Source organism: Acomys minous (genome assembly GCF_964271855.1).
Source record: "Acomys minous genome assembly, chromosome: 1".
Classification (NCBI taxonomy): domain Eukaryota; kingdom Metazoa; phylum Chordata; class Mammalia; order Rodentia; family Muridae; genus Acomys; species Acomys minous.
This window is the reverse complement of record NC_140483.1, coordinates 106,445,139-106,471,290: the sequence shown is the minus strand read 5'-3', so window position 1 is coordinate 106,471,290 and position 26,152 is coordinate 106,445,139. Positions and strand designations below refer to the sequence as shown.

The 26,152-nt window shown below is 41.2% G+C and overlaps 1 protein-coding gene across 6 annotated transcripts in view; it reads right to left on the bottom strand.

Annotated features, from left to right (window-relative positions):
• Positions 1-26,152, bottom strand: part of SLCO5A1 (solute carrier organic anion transporter family member 5A1) — a 121,698-nt gene that overhangs the window by 37,489 nt on the left and 58,057 nt on the right. For 5 of the 6 annotated variants that reach the window (XM_084787855.1, XM_084787858.1, XM_084787859.1 and 2 more), the window contains one exon: positions 15,462-15,626. The exons of the other annotated variant lie outside the window; for it this stretch is intronic. In XM_084787855.1, coding sequence (XP_084643981.1) covers positions 15,462-15,626 — 165 coding nt within the window. The remainder of the gene's footprint in view (positions 1-15,461; positions 15,627-26,152) is intronic. 6 annotated transcript variants of the gene reach the window in all.

Here is a 26,152-nt window from a genome sequence, read left to right as displayed (position 1 = left end):
GGCTTCTAGGACCCTCTGGATCCTTCTACTTTGCCATTCTCCCATGCTTCTCTCATCTAGAGTCCCACTAGAATGTCCTCTCCTCTGTCTCAGTTTCCTGGTAAGTGAAGGCTTTCGTGGGACATGCCCTTGGGCTAATATGCAGATATAAGTGAGTATATACCATTTGAGTCTTTCTGCTTCCTGGAGGGGGAGACCTGGTGGCACTCAGAGGAAGGACAGCAGGTTACCAAGAAGAGACTTGATACCCTATGAACATATACAGGGGGAGGTAATCCCCCTCAGGAACAGTCATAGGGGAAGGGAACAAGGGGAAAATGGGAGGGAGGGAAGAATGGGAGGATACAAGGGATGGGATAACCATTTAGATGTAACAAGAATAAATTAATAAAGTAAAAAAAAAAAAAGAAAGAAACTGTGGTGCATTTACACTGGGGAATGCTACTCAGCTTTTAAAAACAAGGAAATCCTGAAATTTATAGACAAATTGATGGAACTAGAAATGATCATACTGAGTGAGTTAACCCAGAAGCAGAAAGATTCACATGGTATATACTCACTTATAATTGGGCACTAGCCCAAAAGGCATGTCCCATGAAAGTCTTCACTTACCAGGAGATTGGGATAGATGTGAGGACATCCTACTGGGACTCTAGATAAGAGAAATATAGGAGATGGGGAAACAGAAGAATCCAGAGGGTCCTAGAAACCTACAAAAAGAACATTGTGATGGGTGGATCAGGGCCCAGGGGGGTCTGCTCAAACTATTACACTAAGCAAGGACATACAAATAATAAACATTGAACCTGTATAGTGATCTAGCCAATGGACAGGACATTCTCTACAGTTATGTGGAGAGTGGGGCTGACTCTGGCATGAACTGTGATGCCCCATATTTTACTAACTCCCCTTGATGGGGAGGCCTGGTGGCACTCAAAGAAAGAATAAGCAGGCTACCAAGATGAGACTTGATAGCCTATGACCATATAGTGGGGGAAGAGGTCCCCCTCAGTCATAGACCTAGGGGAGGGGAACAGGGTGAAAGAAAGAGGGAGGGAGGAACGAGAGGATACAAGTAAGGGGAAAACAATTTAGTTGTAATCTGAATACATTAATTAAATAAAAAAATATACTTTGAATAAAAAAATTCATATCACTAAGAGCCTTTATAAAGAAATTGGAGAAATCTCATATTAGCAACTTAATAGCTCATCTGAGAGTTTTAGAAAAAAGAGAAGCAAACACGCTCAAGAGGAGTAGATAGCAGGAAATAATCAAACTCAGATAAAATCAATAAGTTAGAAACAAAGAGAAAAATACAAAGAATCAACGAAGCTAACAGCTGGATCTTTGAGAAAATCAATAAGACAGACAAACCATTAGCCAAACTAACTAAAAGGCAGAGGGAGAGTATCCAAATCAACAAAATCAGAAATGAAAGGGGGGATATAATGACAGATACTGAGGAAATCAAAAGAACCATTAGGTCTTACTTCAAATTGTCTATATGCCACAAAATTGGAAAAATCTAAAGGAAATGGATGCTTTTATGGATAGATTTCACTTACCAAAGTTAAATCAAGATCAGGTAAACAAGTTAAATAGTCTTAGAACCCCTAAGGAAATATAAACAGTCACCAAAAGTCTTCTATCCCAAAAAAGCCTAGGACCAGATGGTTTCAGTACAGAGTTCTACTAGACTTTCAAAGAGGTAAGACTATTACTCTTCAAAGTATTCCACAAAATAGAAACAGAAGGATCACTACCAAACTCATTCTATGAAGCCACAATCACCTGATACCTAAACCACACAAAGACCCAACAAAGAAATAGAATTTCAGACCCATTTCCCTTATGAACCTCAATGCAAAAAAATATACTCAATAAAATACTCATAAACCGAAACTAAGAACACATCAAAAATATCATTCACCATGGTCAAGTAGGCTTCATCCCAGGCATGCAGTGGTAGTTCATATATGAAAATCCATGAAAAAATAAATAATAAATAATAAAAAAGAAAATCCATCAGCATAATCCACCATATAAGCAAACTGAAAAAAATAACCACATGATCATCTCATTAGATGCTGAAAAAACATTGAACAAAATCCAACACCCTTCCATGATAAAAGTCTTGGAAAGATCAGGGATAAAAGGCACCTACCTAAACATATTAAAGGCAATATAGAACAAGCTAGCATCAAATTAAATGGAAAGAAACTTAAAGTAGTTACACTGAAATAAGGGACAAGAAAAGGCTGCCCACTTTCTCCATAGCTCCTCAATATAGTACTTGAAGTCCTAGTCAGAACAATAAGACAACAAAAGGAGATCAAGGGGATACGGGTAGGAAAGAAAAAATCAAATTGTATCTATTCACAGACAATATGATAGTAGACATAAGTGATCCCCAAAAATCCTTCCAGAGAATTCCTACAGCTAATAAACACTTTCAGCAAAGTGTCTGGATAAAAAATTTACCTTAAAACAATCAGTAGCCCTCCTGTGTACAAATGTCAAAGGGCTTGAGAAAGAAATTGGGGAAAAATATCTTTCACAATAGCCACAAGTGATATAAAGCATCTTGGTGTGACTCTACCCAAACAAGTAAAAGACCTGGATGACAAGAACTTCAGCCTCTGAAGAAAGAAACTGAAGATGGTATCAGAAGATGGAAAGGTCTCTCATGCTTATAGATCAGTAGGATTAGCATAATAAAAATGGCCATCTTACCAAAAGCAATCTACAGATTCAATTAAATTCCCACCAAAATACCAACACACTTTAAAGCTTTTATTATAATTTTATTCAGAATACATCCCAATTGTTATCCCCTCACTTGTATCTTCCCCTTCCTATCCTCCCTCCCGCTTCCACCCTCTTCCCCTCCACTAGACCTCCCACAAAAGGGGACCTCCTCCTCCACCATCTGACCACAGCCTATCAGGTCTCATCCAGATAAGCCTGCTTCCCCTTCCTCTGTGTGCCTGCCGGGCATCGCCACCAAGGAAAAGTGATCAAACTGGGGGGCACCAGGGTTCATGTCAGAGGCAGTTCCCACTCTACCTATGAGCTTTGCATAAGTTTCTTAAATATTAGTCCTAAGAATTTCACTCTTTTGCTGCTGGTATTTATGGAACCATTTCCTTGGTTTGGTTTATTGTTGCTGATGTACACAAATAAAGTTGGTTGTGATATCTTTATCTTCTGTCAGCTATGCTGACTGCATGACTACAGTAGTTTTTTCATGGATGCCTTGGGATTTTTTTCCATAAAATAAAAATATGTAACCTGTGAACAGAGTCCTTTTCTTTCTTCCTTCCTGACCTAAAAAGCCTATGTTTCCTTTTCCTTCCCAGGGATCTGACTAGAATGTCAGTATAGTAAAGTAACCAGTACAGATTTATTTTACTTTGTCCTAATCTTGGAAGGACAGGATCCTTCACTTACTACAAGACATCCTAGCTATGGTCTTCCATAGGCTCCATTTCTCACAATGTGTCTGCAGTTGCTAAACTTCACCAAAAAATCCGTTTGTGCATTTTTGCAAGAATATTGTTAAGCATAACTTTTGAGAAACCTACAAGAATATACATTTTAATATAGTCACTTAATAAATTTAATAAATTACTTAGTATTTAAATATTTACTAGACACCATTGATTGGACATCAACTATGCAGCAAGAACTAGTCTAACCTGGAGATACATAGTGAATAAAACTAGCAGAAATTCTGGCCAGTGTTGACTTTGCAGTCTCATGTGACAAAACAAGAAATTAAGAACTAGGCAAATTGTCTTAAATGATGGAAGATGAAAAGAATTACAGTGAAAATCATTCTCAGCACAGTAAGAGAAATAAAAGTGCAGAGAGCAGTGGCACATGTAAACTGTGTGAATCTAATTGACAAAGGGTCATTTGAGGCAAAGCAAAAGAAGAATTCATGAGCATTGACTCACACCTCAGTTATACACTGATCTTACCCATCCATACAGGACTCATAGGTACCAAAACGCAGAGAACTTTATAACTAAAAGAAACCTCAAAGTCACTCATCCTAGCCAGACATGGTGGCACACACCTGCAATCCCAGCACTCTGGAGGCAGAGGCAAGCAGATCTCTGTGAGTTCAAGACTAGCCTAGTCTAAAAAGTGAGTCCAGGACAGCCAGGGCTACACAGAGAAACCCTGTCCCAAAAAACAAAAAACAAAAAAAGAAAGGAAGGAAGAAAAGAAAACCACTCATCTTTCTTCACTCTAATGAAACAATCCAAACCAGAAAACATAAGAACTCTGGACAAGGCAATAACAGATGGGAAGCAAGTCAGACCCAGTGGCTACACACCAGACCTGTTTGTGTGAAGATGTCATTTCATTTGTCATGCAGAATTCCACCAGATAATAAACGCTTCACTGTAAGATTCCTAATAATAAAGCTGATCCAGGACAGAAGCTGACACTTGTAACCTCATGGTCTGAGCATCCATCCACAAAGAACAACAACCCTGCATCCGTGAGAACATAGGTTTCCAGTGTTAATAAATTAGTCAGTCTTCCAGAAAGTAGCCACTAGGCAGAAGTGTCAGAACAGAACCAGAATATGGTTGCCACATAGCTTCACAGACTGAGCCTGTCCCTCAGCTAATCGCCCAGGGGTCTCCTCCCACTGATGCTCAGACTGGCAATCCTTAGGTTTGAATAGTAAACAATCATATATTCTTCACAAATACTTTCTCCTTGAAATATGATAATAAGCTTGGATAACTAAAAGCAATAAGTGAGTGAAATAAAGACTTTACATTCAATCCCATGGACACATGCAAACCAACAAAAAAGATACTATGGTGCCATGACTGTTGGTGTAATTACTCCCTAACTAAACACCAGAATTTGTGCTCCCAGTGTGACACCCACTGACTCACCAACAACTCCAGCTATCAGACTGGGGGAGGGGACGACAGGAAGATCGAAGGAAGCTGGGAATCTACACATTTTCACTTTTGACCAAAATGAAGGATGCAGGACACATACCAGATAGACAATTTTTATAATTCCAGTTATATGAGTTCCTGGCATCTCTGATAATTGTAGTGGACCAGAATGATGGGAAAATAGGCAGAAAAAAAGAAGGCGATTTTCAGAGACAATTCAAGTTCTGCAACAACACAGAGCATCATGGTCAGTGTCCGACCTCCGCAAGATCATTTCCTCACCAGGGAAATGGCTCAGGATCTTTTTATTCATTTAATTTGTTGACTATTGGTTCTTACTGTTCATATATTATTTACATATTTATCTTTTTAAAAACATATGGCAGTGTTTTCCTGTATGGATGTCTGTGAATCGTGTGCAAGCATTACTTTCAGAGGCCAGAATAAAGCATTGGAGTTAGACAGTTGTGAGCTGCCATGTAGGTGCTAAGAATCAACCCCAGATCCCCTGGAAGAGCAGCCAGGGCTCTTTACTGCTGAGCCATCCCTTCAGTTCCTCTTATTTATTTTATTTTTAATCATAGAATTTGGAAGGAAGCTACGAAAAGATCATTTCTTATTCTCTGAGGACTACTGTTCTTTCTTCTAGTGCAAGACTCAGCAAGCCAATGTGTACTTTGCTATCTGCTTCGCACACTGTAGAGCTAAAGAGGTTATGGGCACATGTACATGTGGGTAGAGAATCGCATCTTGATAACTTTTGGTTCACAAAAACAGGTAGCAGGCTGAATATGGCCCTAGACTTGTTATAGAGTAATAGCTTGGCTTATGGTCTCCTGCAGTGCTGACTACCTAGCCCCCCCTTGCAACTGGATGAGTTTTTAAGTTCTGGTCAGTGAAATATAAGAAAAGGCCTATATCCATGGCTGTTTGTTTGTTTGTTTGTTTGTTTGTTTGTTTGTTTTTCAAGGCAGGGTTTCTCTGTGTATCCCTGGCTGTCCAGGAACTTTCTCTGTAGACTAGGCTGGCCTCAAACTCGCAGAGATCCACCTGCCTCTGCCTCTCGAGTGCTGAGATTAAAGTTGTGTACCACCACTGCCCAGCTCCCTGGGTTTCTCCAATCCTTCCGTTCTGCTGCTAGGAATGCAAATACAATCCCTAGACCTCCAGTTTAGGAGGCCAACAGTCTACAAGGGAGCAGGTACTGGGAGCAGTTCTAGCCAGTGTGCCACTCACTTAGTCGAAACCTCTCCTGTTTTGCTTTTCTAATACTCAAAAGGTAATCAAACAAAAAACCCTATAACCTAACATGGGACCGTCTCTCCAACTCCCTCAGTTTACAGAGCAAATGTGCCTCTAAGAAGATGAGGGACTTCGATCAACAGCTGGCTAATGTCACAGAGAGACTCTCAAGTGTTCTAATTCTAACTAAAAAGGGGGCAGCATCTGCCTAGGTAGCCCAGACTGGCCTAGAGCTTGGGAGCCTCTTGCCTCAGCCTCCCAGGGCCTAAGAATACAGGCAAGTGCCTTCACACCTGGCTTTACACCTGGTTTCACACCTGCCTTCACGCCTGCCTTCACTCCTGTCTTTACACCTGGTTTCACATCTGACTTCACACCTGGCTTCACAACTGGTTTCACACCTGGCTTTATACCTGGCTTCACACCTGGCTTCCCAGGGTTGAGATTCGAAATCCAGTATGTTTTCTGCTTCGCAGGAGGCTAGCATTTCTAGAACCAAAGGTTTAAATCATGAAGTTTTGCTCATTCTGCTGATGATATTTTCCAAGAATTTAAGCTATTGTTTTCTCTAGGAACATGTATTCAGTTTAACTAGTGAAAGAAAAACATTTTTTACCTATAAAAACTTGATGTACAATCAATTCTTCTAAGTTCCATTTATCTCAAAAATAAAAGGATTTTAGATGAATTTTCTACTTATAGCTCAAATGTCCTTCCAAAACTTACAAATTACTATTTTCAATCATGTAAGGTACTTACAGAAAAATAAATGCCACGATAAAAAAAGGTGAAATATGTTTATATCATAACATGTCAGGCGATGTCAGGTACAGCAACATAATGACAAGCTATCTTGATTTTTAAAATCCATTTAGCAGTATTTAACTTTTTTGTATCCCCTAAAGCATTTGGTATTTACATCGTATATATCTTAAGTAATTTAAAGAAGATGTTCTAGTACGCTATATAAAACAAATATATACTAAGTATCCTTGAAGGGAAATCTGTACCTATAATGTTTCTAAGGTCACTTATGCCAAAACACAAATATGCCATCTTTCTGAAAATAGAATTATGAAAGGACTTTCAGTACCATGCTTTAAAGAATCTGTAGCTGGAATCTGATTGGTCTAAAAGTAACATAGCTACAGACTTCTGTGCTTTGCCTCTGGTTGACAGAAAAAACACCACGAGCAGAAACAGAACCTGCTTGCAAGGCGATTTTTCTGTGATCCTCCCTGCAATGGTTCAGGTTACAGAAGGTCATTACTTCATCTTCTAATAATGGCTTGTCATGTTTTATTATTTATATACAAAGAGTAAGATACTTCCTGTCTGTGTGGTAACAAGAATTTCTTGTCTGCACTTAAGAGCCAAGGTATTCATTAGCCTTGGATGTGATTTTTATGTGCTAACAGAAAGCAGTTCTGAGGAAACGAGAGATGATGGAATGAGCTGCAAGTGAGAACAATTTGCTGTAGCCCTGTGAGGCCAGCACTTGTAGGCCATGACTGCTCAAATGAGCACCTGCTTCTTCACTGCCTACCACGGGGATATTACACCCTCTGCTCTACCTCCCCTTTTTCTCTAATCTTCTGTGTGTGCTTGATGAAAGCAAAAAAGGGACCATGAGAAGACAGAAAGAGACCCTAAGGGGAGGGATAGAGGGAAAGCATAGATGCAGAAAGGGAGGACATTTGAGGGGACCAGTAAGAGGGAAACAGAAAAAATGGGAAAGGAGAGGGGAGCAAGGTGATAAGAACAAGGAAAAATGATGAATTATGAAAGTGTCACAGTGAAACTCAGTACTTTGTGAGCTAATTTATATATAAAAAGTTATATACGCTCAAGCCTCCAAAGGAGGGAAGCATCCGACACTCCTACGCAGCTACCACCCTAAAAACAACGATAATGACTAGTAGGCCACAACCCTAAGGGTACAACAGTGGCATGCATACTTTGGCAGTAACCAACAACTCCCTAATTGGACTTAGGATTTGCACCACGAGAGGGAAGCCAAATCCTGGTACTGGAAATCTAACCAACCATAGAGTGCTAGTGAAATAATAGGTCTTGAAGGAGAACCTACATCTATTAAGACATCCCTAAGAGGGCACAATTCCTGACTCCATTCTAAATATTTGACCTTACAAACCCAGGTAAGTGTAATCCTCACCCCTCAACCAGGAAACTCTTATTCGCAAAAGATGGGAGACCACTACATAAAACCGCAACCAACCACAATGCAGAGTTGTGGAGCCCAGTCCCAACTGAAACATCTACAAAACAACTCTTGGACTTCAGGCAACATTGTGGAGGAAGAGGCGGAAAGACCCGAAGAGCCAAGTGACCAGAGATTAGATGTGAGATTATATCTCTAGCAACATCCAAAGCTACACCCAATAACGTCTTACCAACACAACTGCCTAATCCTGAATTGAACAAGGATGGCAGCAACAGATGTGCCAACGTGGATAGGGAAAGCTCATGAGGCCTCAACCCTACACAATGAACTACAGGCAGCAAGGAGTGAATGCTGAGACTGAGAGTCTTCCTAAGGGAAGAGCACAGGCCTACAAATATACACGTGAGTAACGTTACACAGTCGGATCAGTTTACATTTAGGATTAGGATTTGTGTGTGTGTGTGCGCGCGCGCGCGTGTGTGTGTGTGTGTGTGTGTGTGCATACTAAAAAAAGAGGCCATGAATTTGAAAGAAAGAAGCAGCACATTTGAAGGGGGGAAGGAAAAAGGAAATAATGTAATTATATTATAATCTCAAGAAATAAAAGAAGTAAATAAAGATAATGCATGTGTTGTAGTAAATCTATGAATATTTGTTAATAATTATATGTAGGTAAATCTATGTATTCAGACAGAAAGAAAAGATGGATAAATCAGTAAAAGTGGCTTTTGAGGGAGGAAAAGAATTGGAGGGAGACAGGATAAAAGTAAAGCTTCTCTAATACTTTGCTGTATGGCTTTTATTCTTAAATCACACAATATTTTCTGCAGTTTAAAACATAAAAGAATGTCCTCTATCAAATCTGCAAACAAACCCAGAGTACGCCAGACATAACCCAACAGAAAAGGATTATGTCAAGCAAGATTAAGCCACAGTGTGTTGTGTGTCATGGTGAGAGCCTTCAGAATTCATGTATCTGCGGGAGCCCCATACCTTCAACCGGTTTTCCATTGGTTACTGTACTGAGAGTGCACTTGAACTCCTGCACACATGTGCACATGTGGGTGTGAACACACACTTGCATAAAGTGGTTGTATCAAAGTCATTAGGGAAAGTGTTTTTCAGCATAGAGGAAAGACATTACAATATAATACTGTATCTGTTAGTATGGTTATTATTAATTAGTACTGTATACATATACAATATAATACTGTATCTGTTAATATGGTTATTATTAATTAATACTGTGTGCATATACAATAGAATACTGAATTGCATCATTGCTGTGATGAAATAACTGACCGCTCAAGTTAAGAAAGGAAAGAGTTAGTCTGGCTCACAATCTGAGGTACTGTTTGTCTTGGCAGGGACATCATGGTGGCAGGAGACTGAGGCAGCTGGTCACATCATGGCTCCCAGCAGAGATGAATATTCATGATCAGTTTACTTCCTCCTTTTAATTGGTCCAGGACCCCAGCCCAAGGACTGATGCTACTCAGGCTGGCCCTCCTTTCCCAATTAATGTAATTTACAGAGCCGCTCACAAGCCTGCCCAGAGGTTTACCTTCTACCTGACTCTAGATCCTTTGAGTAAACAGCGTTAACCATCATGGACAGCAAAGGAATAAAACAATAACTATCTGTAAGCACATAGAAGCCAAATAGCATGCTTTTGTCTCTTCCTATTTTGTTGCTGTTTGGAGATAAGGTTTTACATAGCCTAAGCTAATCTTGAAATTCTGATCCCTTTGCTTTCCTTGTGAAAACACAGGCATAGTATGATAAACATGGGCCACCATACCCAGTTTATACAATCTTGGGGATTGAATGCAGGAAAAGCACTCTAAAATCTAAGGTGCATACCAGGTTCTTTTACACACACACACACACACACACACAGGTAATTGATATGCTGGCCACACAGAGGCTACAGCTGGTGACCTGATGAAGAGCCACCAAAGAGACACACAAAGAGATTCATAAGAATTCACAGCAAGCAGGAACATGCTTCCACAAATTCCCTGCTGCCTCCCACCACCAACAGTGCCCGCAGCTCTACTCTAATGATTAAGACTTAAAAAAAAAAAAAGACTTAAAAAAAAAGCTGGAGAAATGGCTCCATGGTTAAGAGAACATGGGTTCAATTCCCAGCCCTCATTTGGTGGTTCACAGTCACTTGCAACTCCAGTTTCAGGGAACAAGACACCTCTTCTGGCCTCAATGGGCACCAGGTCCACACAGTTTGTAGACACATACATGCAGGCAAAGCACTAATCCACATAAAACAGAGTTAAAAAAAGAATCTCCAGGCATGCTCAAAGGTTTAATTTCCTTGCCTGGCATACACACCAAAATTAAAGCACTTCCTTTTTATAGCTTAATTTGCAAAGATTACTTCCTACTTGGTTGGGCTTGGCAGTAAGATTTTTAAAAATATATACAAAAGCCAGCACCACGGCACTCGGGAGGTTGAGGCAATTGCCATCAGTTTGAGACTGTCTTGGATCATAGAAATATCAGACTATCCAGGACTATATATCGAGACCTTGTCTCAAAAACTTTCAATTCACTACTTTGCATTAGTGCAATTGTTTGAAATTAGAAAATCCAATACCACTTTCTAGTGAAAATTTAAATATTACAAAAATAAAAGAATAGAAATAGAAAAAAATAAGTTTTGCTGAGCATATATGAAATAGCAGATGTGTGAGAATGTAAAAAAAAAAATCGTATTTGCCTATTTACAGAAACCCTGGGAATTAAAGCTCACTGTCTTACAATGGGAGTGTTTATCAGGAACCAGAGGAGTCTATGGATGACATAGGACTACCCACAGCAAAGAAAAGCTAGTCACAGGCACAGTGTGTGGGGGCCAGTGCTCCATAGTGGTAAAAACGAGCCCAGACTTCCTAAGCTCCCTGGATATCTCTGTGGTTGAGGCTGATTATATAGGAGGAACCCAGGAGGACCAACAAAATAAAGAAAAATTAAAATACCTTCAACTGTAAAATATTCCAGTCAAGATACCACTTTACACTTCGTAGTTGCCAGATGTTCCACCCAGATGTCAATGGTACTTAAAGTGGAGGCAGTTGGAAGTAAGAGGAGGCTGCCAGGCGCACACACCTTACTGCTGTCACCATCCATCCCCCAACCAACATGACCATGACTGCATGCCATTGGGGTCTGCTGAGTCATTTCTAACATAGAACATCTGTTTAATTGCCATGATTTGTGCACCAGCTAAGTACCAGTCACATGACCTGCCATGTCCTAAATATTCAAACATTCCCTCAATTAACCAACACATGAGAAAGTAAAGAAGATGGATATTTTAGTATTTTCTACTATAACCTTTTACAAAAGCCCTCCTGAGGCCAGTGAGATGGCTCAGCAGGTAAAAGCACTTGCTATGCAAGCCTAACTCAGGATCGACCTGAGTTCAATTCCTGGAACTCACATACAGATGGAAGGAAAGAAGCAACTCCAAAAAAGTTGTCCCCTAACCTCCACACATATGAATCGTGATACTCATGCATCCATAATCACACACACACACACAAAGAGAGATGCTCACAAAGAGAGATGTGCATGCACACGCACACATACACAGAGACAAATACACAGGCACGCACAGATAATTGCTTAGCCTTGGAAATGGGAATTATTCCAGAGCCACACTCCGTTTGTATTTAAAACTGAACATCAGTGTTCAAAAGAAAACATATGCCTATGTTTATAAAATTACTGCACAACTGAGCTTTTTAGCTACCTTTATAACATGAAAGAGCTAGCATTAGAAAAGCTGCAATGCTCACAGAAACATGGCACAAGTCAAAGGAGGTTTGTGCTGCCCCTGTGTCTAAAAATGTGGTGACTGTCAAAACCTTTGCTTTAAGCCCTGGGGCACTGTCATTTTCAGCCGTAAAGTTGCAAATCGGTAACTAAGATGTATAGCAAAGTTTTGTTGTTTTTTTTTAAAATCATATGCTAATCTAATCCCCTTCCCACAGAAGAGGATTTGATTATTCTAGACTGGAGAGACAAAACAATTTCCCAAGGCTATTTGTAACATGCACTTAGGTCTAACTTTTTGTCACTAGGTACAACGAAGGGTAGGATCCCAGACAAGGGTGACACAGAACGGTCATAAAGCTTTAAAAAAACAACAAATGCCACTGACCCATTTCAGCAGCAAGGGCTCCTGCAGAACGCCCTAGAAGTAGAGCACCATCAGAGCACATCAGAACAGTGGAAAACTGAATGAACACGACAGTAACGTCTGCCTCCCCTGCTGTTTCGGCTAAGACAGTGGGATGAGCATTAGTCTCCACAAAACGCCCAACTCTAGCATTCATTTGCCTTTAAGCAACTTAGTGAAGCCTCCCAGATGCTGTTTCCCTCTTTGGAAAAAAAATGGGCATAATTACCAATACCTACAGCACAGGCTTTAATTACATGGACTAAACAATGCCATTCAGAGGCGAATGCTTAGTGTCTCATACTTTGCACACAATAAATGCCATGTGTAGGCAGGCATGCAATTAGAGCACCAGAGAGCAGGAAGGGCTGTCAGGGTAGGACCAGGGAGCTGCAGGTGCGTGTGATGGGGAGAGATGATTAAAAGGCCATAGTGTCCAATAGCTCATGGCTCATCCCACCAAAATGGCACCTTCATAATACTTCAGCCAAGCAGTGTGACGACTCTGTGTGCATAGGAACGACCCCAGAAAACCACAAGAACAGCAACAAAAATCCTCAAGGTCTTTCAAAAAATTAACATCTGTGTTCAGAGGGCGAGACGGAAGTGACTTATGACAAGGCAAAAAAGCCCAAGAAGGGTTTCAAAGACATCACCATTCTTTTAACCTCACCGTAACTTGAAACACCTCTGCTCTCGGCCAACCTGAGTTTTGCTTGAATTTACTTCTCGTCTATGAATCAAATGGACAATAGTCGAGAGAAAGTACTAGAGCCGTTGGGAAGCACAGGAGACTGTGAGCACCGCGATGAGCACTGGCTGGGACCTTGAAACAGAAGAACTGCTGATAACAAAGGATGGGTGCTGGTGGATGCTGGCACTAAATGGAACTGTGTTCCGTCCCGTGTTCCTTCTCTCGTCCTGGAGTTGTATTGTGGGGGAGGGGTAAAAGGCCTCTGTGAGTCAGCCTCGGTTAGACAAGGGTCTCTTCCCTGCCGCCCGGAACTCCACACACAACCCTCCAGATGCCACCAAACTTTTTTCTCCAAGAATTGTCTAGCTGGCCTCTCCTCTACCTGCACGTAATAGATGGCCCCATCAGTTTACCTTCAATTCTCTTCAGCTGCAAACTGCCCCGGAGCCCTAGCGTGAAAACTGTACACGGGGACGGCCACAGGATGACCTGGACAAGCTCTGTGTTTGCCAGTGTGTCTGGAATAGGGACACACGTGAGTCAGTCCCTACATTTTACCAAAGAAAAACTGTTTAATTGGAAAGATAGGCTTCTGTGAGATGTGATGGTTCGTATAGAAATAATCTCTGCCCATAGAGACTGAGACAGCAGCAGCACGGATTCCAGGCCATCGTAGGCTGCTCAGTGAGGTCAGTTTCAAAATAAATGAAATTAAATACTGAGACAGTGTCTCACACACACACACACACACACACACACGTAACAATGGCATCCGATTGTAATGAGAAAATAAAAGGCCGAGTTTCCTAGTCAAATAAGCCTGAAGAAAAACACCCTCAGAATCCCACCCTGGGGAGGGGGTCTTAACAGAGCACGCTGACGTAGTACATGCTGACGTAGTACACGCTGACGTAGGAAAGGTGATTGAAAGAGACGAGCTGCAGTAAAGAGCACTCTGTTTAACGCAGCAAGAACTGGATTTACTTCACTGGGAACCATCTTCCTCGTCACACCTTTTCATGTTGAAACTTAATTTGGGGGATGTGTGAAAGCACCATTCAGCTTGGAATCCAGTCCCAGCCGCTCTTAGTTCCCCTGCCCAACAAAGGCCAGTGTAAGAATTTAACTAGGGACAGGGGGCCTTCGGTTTTCTGTTGGCCCAGCTGCAGCAGGGTCTGGTGATGTAACGTCAATAGAGGAAAGCACTTTTGAAAGCAAAACGAGCAAAACACATTTTAACTCACAAGTTACAGCAGTCCACGGCCACATGTTATTTACCAAACAATTTACAAGGCTGGACACACAACCATTTTTTTTTTTTTTGCCTTGCTATATACAAGAGGAAGCAGAGTGATTACCAGATATTTAAAATCAACTTCTCTTTTTACCAGACCTAAATTTTTTTCCTGTTTATTTTTAGATAATTCAAGCCCGCTGGGTTTATATGTAGGAATAGGAAAAGGCAGGAAACCAAGCTAGGTGAAAACTTACTATTCAAAAATATTTACTTATCTTTTGTTGATAAATTAAGCTCTCTGCAGATGGAGACACTGGCCATCTTTAATACCACAAAAGAAAGTATTTAGAATATTACACAACACTGTAATTTCCCCAATATCTGAGAATAAGTTTTCCCACATCGCTGTGTCATATTTACTGTCAAATAACTTTTGAGTGGTAGCCCTACAAGCACTCAGATAAAAAAAAACTTCTAAAAAGTCAGCTTGACCTGACAAAAAAAACATCTAAAATAAAGTTCATTAAAAACATCCTTTTAAATGCCATGCATCTCCAGTAATTCAATTGAAATCTATGCAAGTTTGTGAATGGAAAATCCTGATAATGTGGAATGATCAGGATTTTTACACCATCAACTTACTCATTTAACATTTTAAGGTCCATGTGAATCCGCAAATATAAATTTGAATCTCACTGCTCATTTTATTTTGTTTAATTGAGATCGACCAAAACCCATGAATATGCAACATTCTCCCCTTTCAAAACACAGTTAGTAAACATATCCCATGAATATAATCAAAATCAAAGAAAGAAAGCACATCCCACCACAACCCCCAGGGCAGCATGAGCTGGCACTGCCCTGGGTGAAGACTTGGGTGTGACACAGGACTGTGCCACCACTCACTCCGCTCCAACCAACCAACACAATGAGCATGTTTTCAAGTCGCCCTAGTGGCCGTGCCTTACCAGTGTAGATGCTGGCACTGGAAGCTGGGGTACCAAACTGTGACTCGATGAACTTGGGGATGAAGGTAATGAAAGCAGTGACAATGGCACTCTCAGCTGTGTATGACAAACTCACAAAAAGGAATGTCATGTTGCTTAAGATCCTGACAGCTGCTCTTGGTAGGTCTACAAAATGACAAAAATGATACATGAATGTTATAAACAATGGATGGGAAACAAAAGGAAACTGAGCTTCTTTTTTTTTATGAACTGAAAATAACTTTTGCACAAGGGTAACAACAGAAAGCTTCTTTTGAGGAGAGGGCTTTGAGACAGAATTTCTCTGTATAGCCCTGGCTGTCCTGGAACTATGTAGAGCAGGCTGGCCTCGAACTCAGAGACCCACCTGCCTCTGCCTGCTGAGTGCTGGGACTCACTCAGCAGCACCACTGCCCTGCTTCTGATGATGCTTGAAACCAACTCTATCCTTAGAGCTGGGTTTCCTAATTTTCAACCAGAATAGTGAAAGAAATAGCATCAAAAATCACACCCCAGACACAAGTGTCTTGATAAACAGTATCCAGCCTATGACTCCTTTGTATAACCATTGATGGCAAATGCTTAAACAAATGATGGTATAGCCATGTAATTGATTATAAGGTAGCATAAAAATAAAACAGCTGTATGCGCTAGCACAGAAGAATTACAAAAAGTAATATTGATAAGTAAATGAAGCTACAGAAACACACACAAATATGTGAATATAGTCATATTTAAGTAAAAATAAAGCAAGCTAAAAGGATACATTTATAGGAAAACAGATGAGGACTTCTTAATACATTAATACCAAATAGCTAAGGACTTAAGTTGTACAGCAATGACCAAGGTTGAGAGGAGAATAAAAGAAAACTCTGTATCCCATAAACTTCTGGGAGGTTTTTTTGTTTTGTTTTTTGGTTTTTGGTTTTTTGGTTTTACAGAATGAATGGATGCACATTTGTAAGTTGTTGTGCCTCCATGGGAAAGATCATCTTGGAAAACACTTCTCTCTTACATCACAACATAGTAAAGCCATTTCGTTAGTGTTAGCCAACTTTTATTGACACTACAGTTCACAGCCTCCCACTTACCAAAATCTAAATAAAACTCATGAAGTTGAGAGAATTATCCAACATCGTTTCAAATTAAAGTTAAATGTAATGTTAAAGTCTCATCTATCCTTGTGAGGTTAAAGACTTTAAGGTGAAAGCTAATGTGTAAACTCGACCTTTAGCAAGGATAAACACAGAGAAAAACAACTAAACCATTTCATAATTTTCCCTGTAAACATTAAATTAAAATCTCATATACCAAATTTCAAAGTTGGTAAATTAAGATTACTAACATTCAAAGATTCTCACTTAGCTGGCATGTTAAAAGGCAGAATATTGAGTCTAAAACTCCTAGAAGACAAGAAGCTTAAAACACAGCGATAATACTTGTGTCACACCATCTCAAATTGGTTTTTCATTTTATAATATATTTATTGTTGACAATTGGTATTGTGTATGTCTATTTGTAGGTATATGCATAAGAAGAAACCACGAAGGGGTCACCCATGGTGTCCCAAAATGCAGGTGGCTGTGAGGAATGATCTCAGGAGAAAACACAAGCATCAAAGATGCTTACTCCAGACACAAGTTACAGGCATTTGCCATAATCTCAAAGTTAATGAGTCAACAGCAGCAGACGTTTAAACACAAAATGACATCACATTCAGATGAGCTGCTGATCACATTGTGACAGAAGAATGCCTGTGTATCCTCTAGAAACAGCACTTCCGTGCTTACTTATTTGGGGTTCATGGTGACATCACAAAGCATAATGAATATGAAGAATGGGAGTTCATCGATCTTAAGTAGCCTCAAAATATTCCCCTATAAGGCATTTATAAATTATGCATAGATTTATTGCACCCTACTTTTGCCTGGAGAAACCTAGCAAAAGCATCTTATACAGGGTTAATCTTCCAGATTATTGGGCAAATTAATACTATCTGCCCAGTAGAGTGTATTTTTCATAGTCTTTCATATGTCTTAAAAAGTACATAAACTAGTACATAAAAAGTACACCAAACCCCAAGGAATAAGCTACGGAGATAACGGCCTATACTTTTGAGAAAAGGTTAAGGTTGAAGAAAAGGAAGATAAGAATCTGACCAAGACTGAGGGAGACCCAAAAACTAAACACGTACGATCCAGGATTGACCTTGAACCTACAGGGCATCTTTGGGGACACAAGTCTATGGGCTTAGACAGTGGAAATAGTTCACTGCGGATTTCTGAGTTTTGATGGCTGCCCAGTGGTCATGCAGAACAGTATCTTTGCACTTAGGAAAAACACTGGGCAGTACGAGGAGTGGGGAAGTATATGCCTGCAACTTCCAGGGAATACTAATTATTGGAGACTCAACATGAGGCACCAAGTAACCAGGACTCGGAGTGCCTTCCTGCAGCCTTTACCTATATCCAAAACTATTTCAAAAGCATATCCTTAGCAAGTGAATTAGTCAGAGAGTTGCTAAATCTACAGATTTGCAATCTAGTATCTAATTTTCAATGCTGAGACTATATTTTAGATTAATTCCTTGATGCCATTTGTAGTGTGTTATTTTACAGTTGAAGGTTCCATGAAGATCATGAGAGAGGGGTGTTGAGTAAAGATAATGACGGTCAGGCTTTTCATCAGTTATTACTAAGAAAAGTTTTCTAATCCAGTGCTGACAAGACAACCTAGCAAGTAAAGAAAAAAATGTGTACCGCCAAGCCAAATTCAGTGTTAAGGAAAAGCCAACATTAAAACCAAGAGATGCCTTCTACATTACATAGAAGTTATGTAGGAAGAAACATATAACAAAAAGCACATTCAAGAAAATGTAATATAAAGTGAATAATACTTAGAAAACACTTGTGGGGCAAGGGGTAGGAGAAGGAGAGTGGGACTGGGAGGAGAAGAGGGAGGAGCTACCACTGGAATTTAAAGTTAATTAATTGATTGATTGATTAATTAATTAATTAAGCACTCATGGCCAGTCCAGAAGTATTCACCTTATATCCCAGCAATCAGGAGACAGATACAGCTAGATCTCTGTGAATTAGAGGTCAGTCTGATCTACATATTGATTTGGTTTGATTTTTTCTTTTAAGAAAAAGACTTGTAAAAGACATGTTAACCGCCAATGGACAGGACATTCTTCACAGTTGAGTGGAGAGTGGGGTCTGACTTTTACACAAACTCTGGTGTCTCATATTTGACCACGTCCCCCGGATGGGGAGACCTGGTGGCACTCAGAGGAAGGATAGCAGGCTGCCAAGAAGAGATTTGATACCCTATGAGCATATAAAGGGGGAAGAAGTCCCCCTCAGTCAGTCATAGGGGAGGGGAGTAAGGGGGAAATGGGAGGGAGGGAGGAATGGGAGGATACAAGGGATGGGATAACCATTGAGATGTAATATGAATAAATTAATTTTAAAAATTCAAAAACAAACATGTTAACAGTGTTGGTACGTCCGTTGATCCTTCCAGACAGATGTCAATGGCAGTCTGGGTGGTCCTGTCATCTCAGCACATCTACACAAAGAGATCAATTGCATTCTATGCACAAAAGGGATCTGCTGCAAGGAGTCGGATTGGGTTCTCTCAATGGCCTCGCAAATCTTTAAAGTTTTAGAAAAGCTGAGATGTGGTATGAGGGCATTCTTGTGGCAATTGACAAGGGGTGTCATTCATGAGAGACTGATCAATCGCCATGCAGATGGGACTAGAGCTGGCTCTTCTCTGAAGCCTTGTAAACAGTAGACATTGGCATGCTTGTCGTGACCCAACCATCCGGCAAGCAGGTTCCGACACATGTGAATGTTTTAAGTAAGGCTGTAGTCTGAAGCATCTGTCAGACTAACGTGTTTGAAAGCAGCAAGCTTCTAATGACAGTCACTTGCAGCAAAGGCGAAGGTGTAGCCATCATCTCAAGAGGAAGAGAGGCACTTGCTGAGAATTTGCTCTTAGTGAGAAATACATCCCTTTGTTGAGAGGACCGTGAACCCTTTGCCACACTAAAGGTCACTCACCTCACCGTAGCTGTGCCTGCTAAAGCCACAGTGGTGTTCATCACGCTCCTACAGGAGGCACCAAAATATCCTTAGGGTGCATTTATTCACTACTATTCTTTATTACATCGCAACTGCAATGTATATTAAAAATAATATCTGTGTATGATAAAATAAAATGAGTGGCATGGGTACACCATTTCTTTATGGGGAATGGCTAAGTTCAGAGAGCGTGAGTGATAAGGTGACGGGGGTCCATGGTACAGACACATGGGATGCACTGAGGGCTGGCCCAAAGCTGGCGGGGGTCCATGGTGCAGACACATGGGACGCACTGAGGGCTGGCCTATACTCAGCTGAATGGAAACTCTTTGAAGCTGAAGAAGCCTTCTACCTCCTCTCCTAACCTACAAACTTCATTTTTAAAAATGAATAAAAATAAATCTAAAACATTCCTACCAGGTTTAGATAAGATTGCAAATAAAAACTCCATTGATGAATAATTGAAATGCTATTCAGAGAACCTCGTATTTTGTTTATACGGCACATAAATGGGAGAGGTCTTTGTAAGCTTCGCTTATAAGTAACTGAGCAATCAATCACCTCTATAAGTGGCAGCCCAAGGATTTTGACATGCTAGCTGCTATTACTAGGCAATCCATAATTTAACTTGACATTTTCCTCAAGATTCAAACCCATGAGTATGAATGCTAAATACCTGATGCTACTTTCAGCATATTTTAACCATCCATGTACATTCTGATTTTTAAATGTTTTTTAGTTGCAAGAAAATCCCTTCCCTAGCATCTGCTTGTGTGTTTCTTTCCTTCTGTTGGCATTCAGCTTCCAGGTCAATGCTCCTCTGTCACGTTTTTCCAAAAGTAAATACAACTTATCAATTTTATTCTTTCTTTCTTTTTCTTTTCTTTAAATTTCACTTCCCCAAGGAAATTCCAACAATGTCTTTGACCTAACTTCTGGCCTTACTGCTATCTCTGCCTCCTGGCCAAACCCACTGCCTTCCACAGCTAAGGCTCTGCAAGGTGTGATAGGCCCTCATCAGTCACTATCTCTATACATTAAAATCACTTTAGAACAGCTTTGTTGAACCTTTCTTCATGGAGATCTGGCTCCCTCTTTGACAAGTGCTGGATGTATGACACACGCTATTTATTTCACTTATCGTTACTGTACTTCTAAATCCATGGATGAGTCAAAAACCTGGTAGAGACACCAACCAGCATCAGTTTTATCGTGTAGTATGAGACAAGTCTTATCTCCACTTCTAATGCACTCTCCTTGAAACCAATGATCCCAGGGGCTCCCCAAATATAAGATCCCACAAAAGTATTCTAAGCCCTGAGCAGCCCTCCAAGACACTGTGTACAGCACCCGCAGTGATCTTCCAGCCTAGGTGTAGAATCTCTGAGCCACTCAACTACAGACACATGGACAGAAATGGAAATGTCAGTCCCAAAGGCATCAGTAAGAGTCAACAGGCCACGGCATGCCCTTGCTGTTTCGGTTGAGCACCAATGAGCATTGTCTTCTGGCTTTCTAAGCGGAAACTCCCCATGTGTGTAACTCCACACTCAGTTTGCACTGGCTACAAAACTGAGAGCTTTCATTCTTAGGGACTCTTCCTCCAGCCTGTTGTCACCTGCCTTTTAGCACATCATTAATTAATATGTCCTAATGAAAAAGGGGGTGGCCTGCCCCAACAAAACAAAGATAGGCTCAAGGGAATGAAGGTAAACTGGAAATAAAACAAAGAATTAGAAATGAAGAAAACTTAAACAGAGTAAAACATAAAAAGCGGGGAAGGAAATTAAACATGGCTGTAAGATGGAGTCCCCTGGTCAACAAGGTAAAAAATTCTCCATTATCAACCTCATCTTCATCCTCATCCGCAGCAGCAGCAGCAGCAGCAGCAGTACTCTAGTTTCTTAGTGGGAAACAAAGCTCTTCTTATTACTGTATATTAAGAAGCAGTAAGTCTTTTGTGTGGTCCCTCAAGCCACAGCATCTGTGAGACCTAGCTGGTTGTTTAAGATGCTAAGGTCAAGGTGGATGTGATGGTTCATGTCTTTAATCACAGTACTTGGGAAACAGAGACTGGAGGATCGCTGTGAGTTTGAGGCTAACCTGGTCTACAAAGTGAGTTCCAAATAAAAAATGTGTGTGTGTGTGTGTGTGTGTGTGTGTGTGTGTGTGTGTGTGTGTGTGTGTATGGAGCCCTTGCCTCTTGAACGTGCTAAGCAAGCATTCTACGGCTGAGCAACATTTTTCGCCTAAAATTTCAGTAGAAATTTTCATCCTACAACCCATACTAGAAAGAGCCCCAGGTTACCAGCGGCTTTATATAGCAGAGTTTATAACAAGCGATGAAAGCGATGAAAGCGTAGGAGAAGATCTGGGCTCATTCAGTCTGAATGCTAACGATGAGCTCCGTGCTCGGGTGAAAGTTCCTTGGTATTTTATTGTCTCTCTGTGGCTTTTGAGATTTATGCAGTGCTTTTTAAAATCGCGTGTTGATACATTATAAAAAATTACAAGTGATCCATTTTGATGAGTCTGAATGTTTTCAGACCTTAAAATAAATACTAAGTTGGGCAAGCATTCATGAAATATTTACTGAGTTCCACTTGGTGGGGTTAACTCAGCAATGGGGTGGAGTGGGGTGGGGGGTAGGGAAATCCTTGCCATGGTTGGGCTGGCTTTCTCACTGAGGAGATGACGACAAAGACACAAGGAAGGTCCAGTCAGCCCTGAATCACCCTGGGCTCTGCACCTGTGGTCTCAGCCAACCACAGAGAAAAATAAGAGGAAAAAAAACTCATCTGTGCTGAGCATGTGGGGACTTTTCTTGTCACTGTTCAGAAGCATCATCCACAAACAATGTAGCCTATTCACACGGTCTTTATATTGCGATGGGCTAATCAGAAATCTAGAGGTAACCCGAAGTCTGTAAGAGGGTGTCAAAAAAGATTGTGTAAACACTATGTCTATGCACACAAAAGGCTTGAGTCTTCCTGGAGCTGATCTCCCATAGACACCTGCGCATCACGGTGTGTGATGAGAGCTGAGGCGGAAGTAAAGAAGGGAGGGAGCTCCAAAGCATCAAGGGGAGGGTGGAGATTCTTCTATTTTAGGTAGGTTGAGTCGTTAAGGGAGGCCTCAGCGAGAAACATACTGAAGCAAATGAGGGGCTGTGGAGAGGACCATCCCTCGCCTAGGAATGGCAGCTGACTATGTCCAGAGCAGCAATGAGCCCGCGGTGGTTGAAGCAGTTTGTAGATGAGACTGAAAGACGGGAATGGCATGGAAAATACAGGCGGGGATTAGGTCCAGGAAGTCCGAGGGGGCAGGTGACTCTGGGTGCGATGGGAGAAGATGGATGCTACAAACTGAGGAGTTAGGGTTACCAGGTGCCTCTGGCAGCCAAATGAAAAGCACTTAAGCAGGCAGGGGCCAGTGTAGCAGGCTGTCTTTTCCTTGTCTTCCGGGCGAACCTCACCTAGGTTCTGTCCACAACCTTTTCCTTGGACATCTCCTTCCATCCGTTAACCTACCTAATGTCCCTCTCAGAATGTTTCGGCAGCTCCCAATGAGGAAGGAATTCCAAGAAAGGCTGGGGTACCTCAGGAAAATGACCTCAAGATGCACGCACGCGCGCGCCTGCGCGCGCGCACACACTCACACACACACACACACACCCCTACCTCCCAAGCCTTACCATCCATGTGTCTGCCATATTTGCTCAATGTGTCAAGCACAAGAAACCTATTCAGCATTTCCAAACACATCTACCCTCTGCACTTCATGCTGTACCAGGATGCTTGGCTATTTCACCTCTACAGGGATCAGGAGGCTGGCTGTGTCCCTCCATGAAATGCAGTCTCCTGCCCTCAGGCAGTCCCATCCTCTCTTTATGGTTCCGTTGTGGTGCCGGGGGATCAAATCCACAGCTTCTACAGCTGGGGCACAGCCTAGCCTTCTTGTGGCTCACAGCGTGTTCTTTTTGTGCTTCTCCAGTTGTCCCAGCCCTGTCAGAGAATTCTGAAAAATACTGCTCACTCATTTCATACCGGCCACAGCCAAGTCTGAAACTGTATGGGATCTGCCTAGGTTCATCCCTACCTTACCACACTCACACCAGAACTGGGTTGAGTGTGCACTGCCACACTTGGAGTTTACAGATTCTGGGGGTCCCAAACCCAGGTTCTCGTGCTCACTCAGCAGGCACTTTACTGCCTGAGCTGTCTTCCAGACCTTAACATTATCCTTTGATAACAACAACAACAACAATAATAATCTGTAATTTTTAATAATTCTTTTAAAGTTAACTCATCACCTAAAAGTAATGATTCATTTGACTATGTTTATAAACATATTGAACACCAACACAGACAAAATTTTAGCTAAAGGAAATTCTATTTATGTTAAATTAATAATGCCAAACAATTAAGATTAAAACTAGGCACAAAGGAAAATTAACTGCCCCCATTTTTTTCCTATACAGAAAGATGCTCAGTTAAATAGAAAAGATTTTTAAATTCTAGGCCTCAAACCACAGGAAAATTGATCCATGTAAGTATTTTTGTTAAGATTTTAATGGGATCAATGTTAATCTCTTTGCTGAAAGGTGATGCAGACACACTGAAATGTTGGCTTTACTCTCTGCGGTGTTTTACAACAGCCTCATTCTACATAATTTATAAGGATCTAGGAACCTGGGTCAGATTTTTCCAATGTCTGAATCAAAGTGGGAAGCAAAAAGTAGAAAGTGAAATGGGTTTTCTTCTAGCATTCTCAGCAACAGAGCTTCTAAAGGGGCACCCTGCTACCCAGAGCGACCACACCCTGCTAGCCCCAGGTACTTAAGAGGCTATAGCAAGAGGCCACCTGAATCCAGGGTCTCAAGCCAACTTCAGTGACTCAGCAAGACCCTGTCTACAAATAAAACAAACCAAAAAGGCACTACTCTGTAAAACCTAAATCACTTTTCTTTTTAAGGAAGTACAAACCGATAGCTAAGCTGTCTATCTCCTCTTTAAAGGAGCTGATATTGATGGACATAAAAAATAATAATAATAAAATAAAATAAAGACGAAAGAAACCAAGAGAAAAGAGCATGTGGGACTCAAATTCAGACTTAACTCAGAATGAAATCTAAACCATTCTGTGATGCAACACCTTCCCCCCAGGAGCCTGGCTCTGTAATGTAAGTTCCGCCAAGGCTGAGTTCATCCCCAGAGGTTGTATTTGTCCTTCTGCAGGCTGGATTAAATATTAGAATATCACTTCCAACAGCTGCTTTGCAGTAGGTACTCTAAGGTGTACAAGATAAATGAACTGATTCAAATTCCTTAACTAAACATCATCCCAACAGTGTCAGTGTGGCTTAAGACATTTTTAGTGAAGATATTTCCAGTATGTCCCATTAAAGCAAACTAAGGTTGGGGGTGGTGGCTTAGGCTCGTAATCTGAACAGTCAAATGTTGAGGGAAGAGGAGCAGAGGTCCAAAGGCAGTTTCAGTTTTATAATGACTTCAAGCCCAGCCTAGGCTGCATGAGACTCTGTCTTGAGCTCCCAATCCACAGCCAGCTAGAGAATCCATTTTGCACAAGTAGAATAGTAAATTAGTGGCACGTCCCATGCAGAAGGTTTACACAAACGTGGGGTCATTCATCCAAATCCAGAAAGGAGGTGAAAAGGGGAATTTACCAGAAATATGAGCAAGATAATCAGAGTGGAAACTGATCTCATAAGCCAACAATACACATGTGTTTAGGGGACACACACACACACACACACACACACACACACACACACACACGTATGGAAACTCAGAAACCCACAATCCCTTGCAATAAAAGAAACTAATGAAGTAGCAAGTAAAATTACACACACACACACACACACACACAAAAGGCTTAAGTTCCACAATAGATTCTTCTCATGTTGATGTGATGGTAGAACCCCTCCCCCCAGAAAAAGCTCTCGAGTTTTGAGGAGCATTGGGAAGAGAATGTGGCAGAGAGCCATGAAAAAGAAAGGGCAGCTGAAGCATCTGGAAAAAGCCTCTGGGACTGGAGACATGGCTTAGCAGTGACTAGCACTTTCTGCTCTTGCAGAGGACCTGGGTGAGTTTCCTGGTGCACAGCTCAAAACTCGTTATTTCTGTTCCAGGGGATCTGGCCTCTTCAAGCAGGAGGCATGCAAGTGGCATACAGATATGCATGCAGGAAAACACTCCTACACATACGATATAAAATATAATGAATAAATCCAACTGATACACTTCACATTGAAGTCCTAATTTATAAACTATAAACACTTCTAACCGTGCCTTTATCTCTTCCCTTGAATCTACTCTGTATTCCCCCAAATTAAGATTCTAAATGTGTTTGTATGTTTTAAGTTACTTAACACCAACTTCATCATCTCAATTAAGTTGTAAAACCAATTGTGGGGGCTGGAGAGATGGCTCGGTGGTTAAGAGTATGTGCTGATTGTGTAGAGGTCCCAAGTTGAACTCCCAGCACCACCTCAAGCATTTCATAGCCACTTGTAACTTGAATTCCAGGAGACTCCGTGCCCTCTTCTGGACTCTTCCAAGGGTA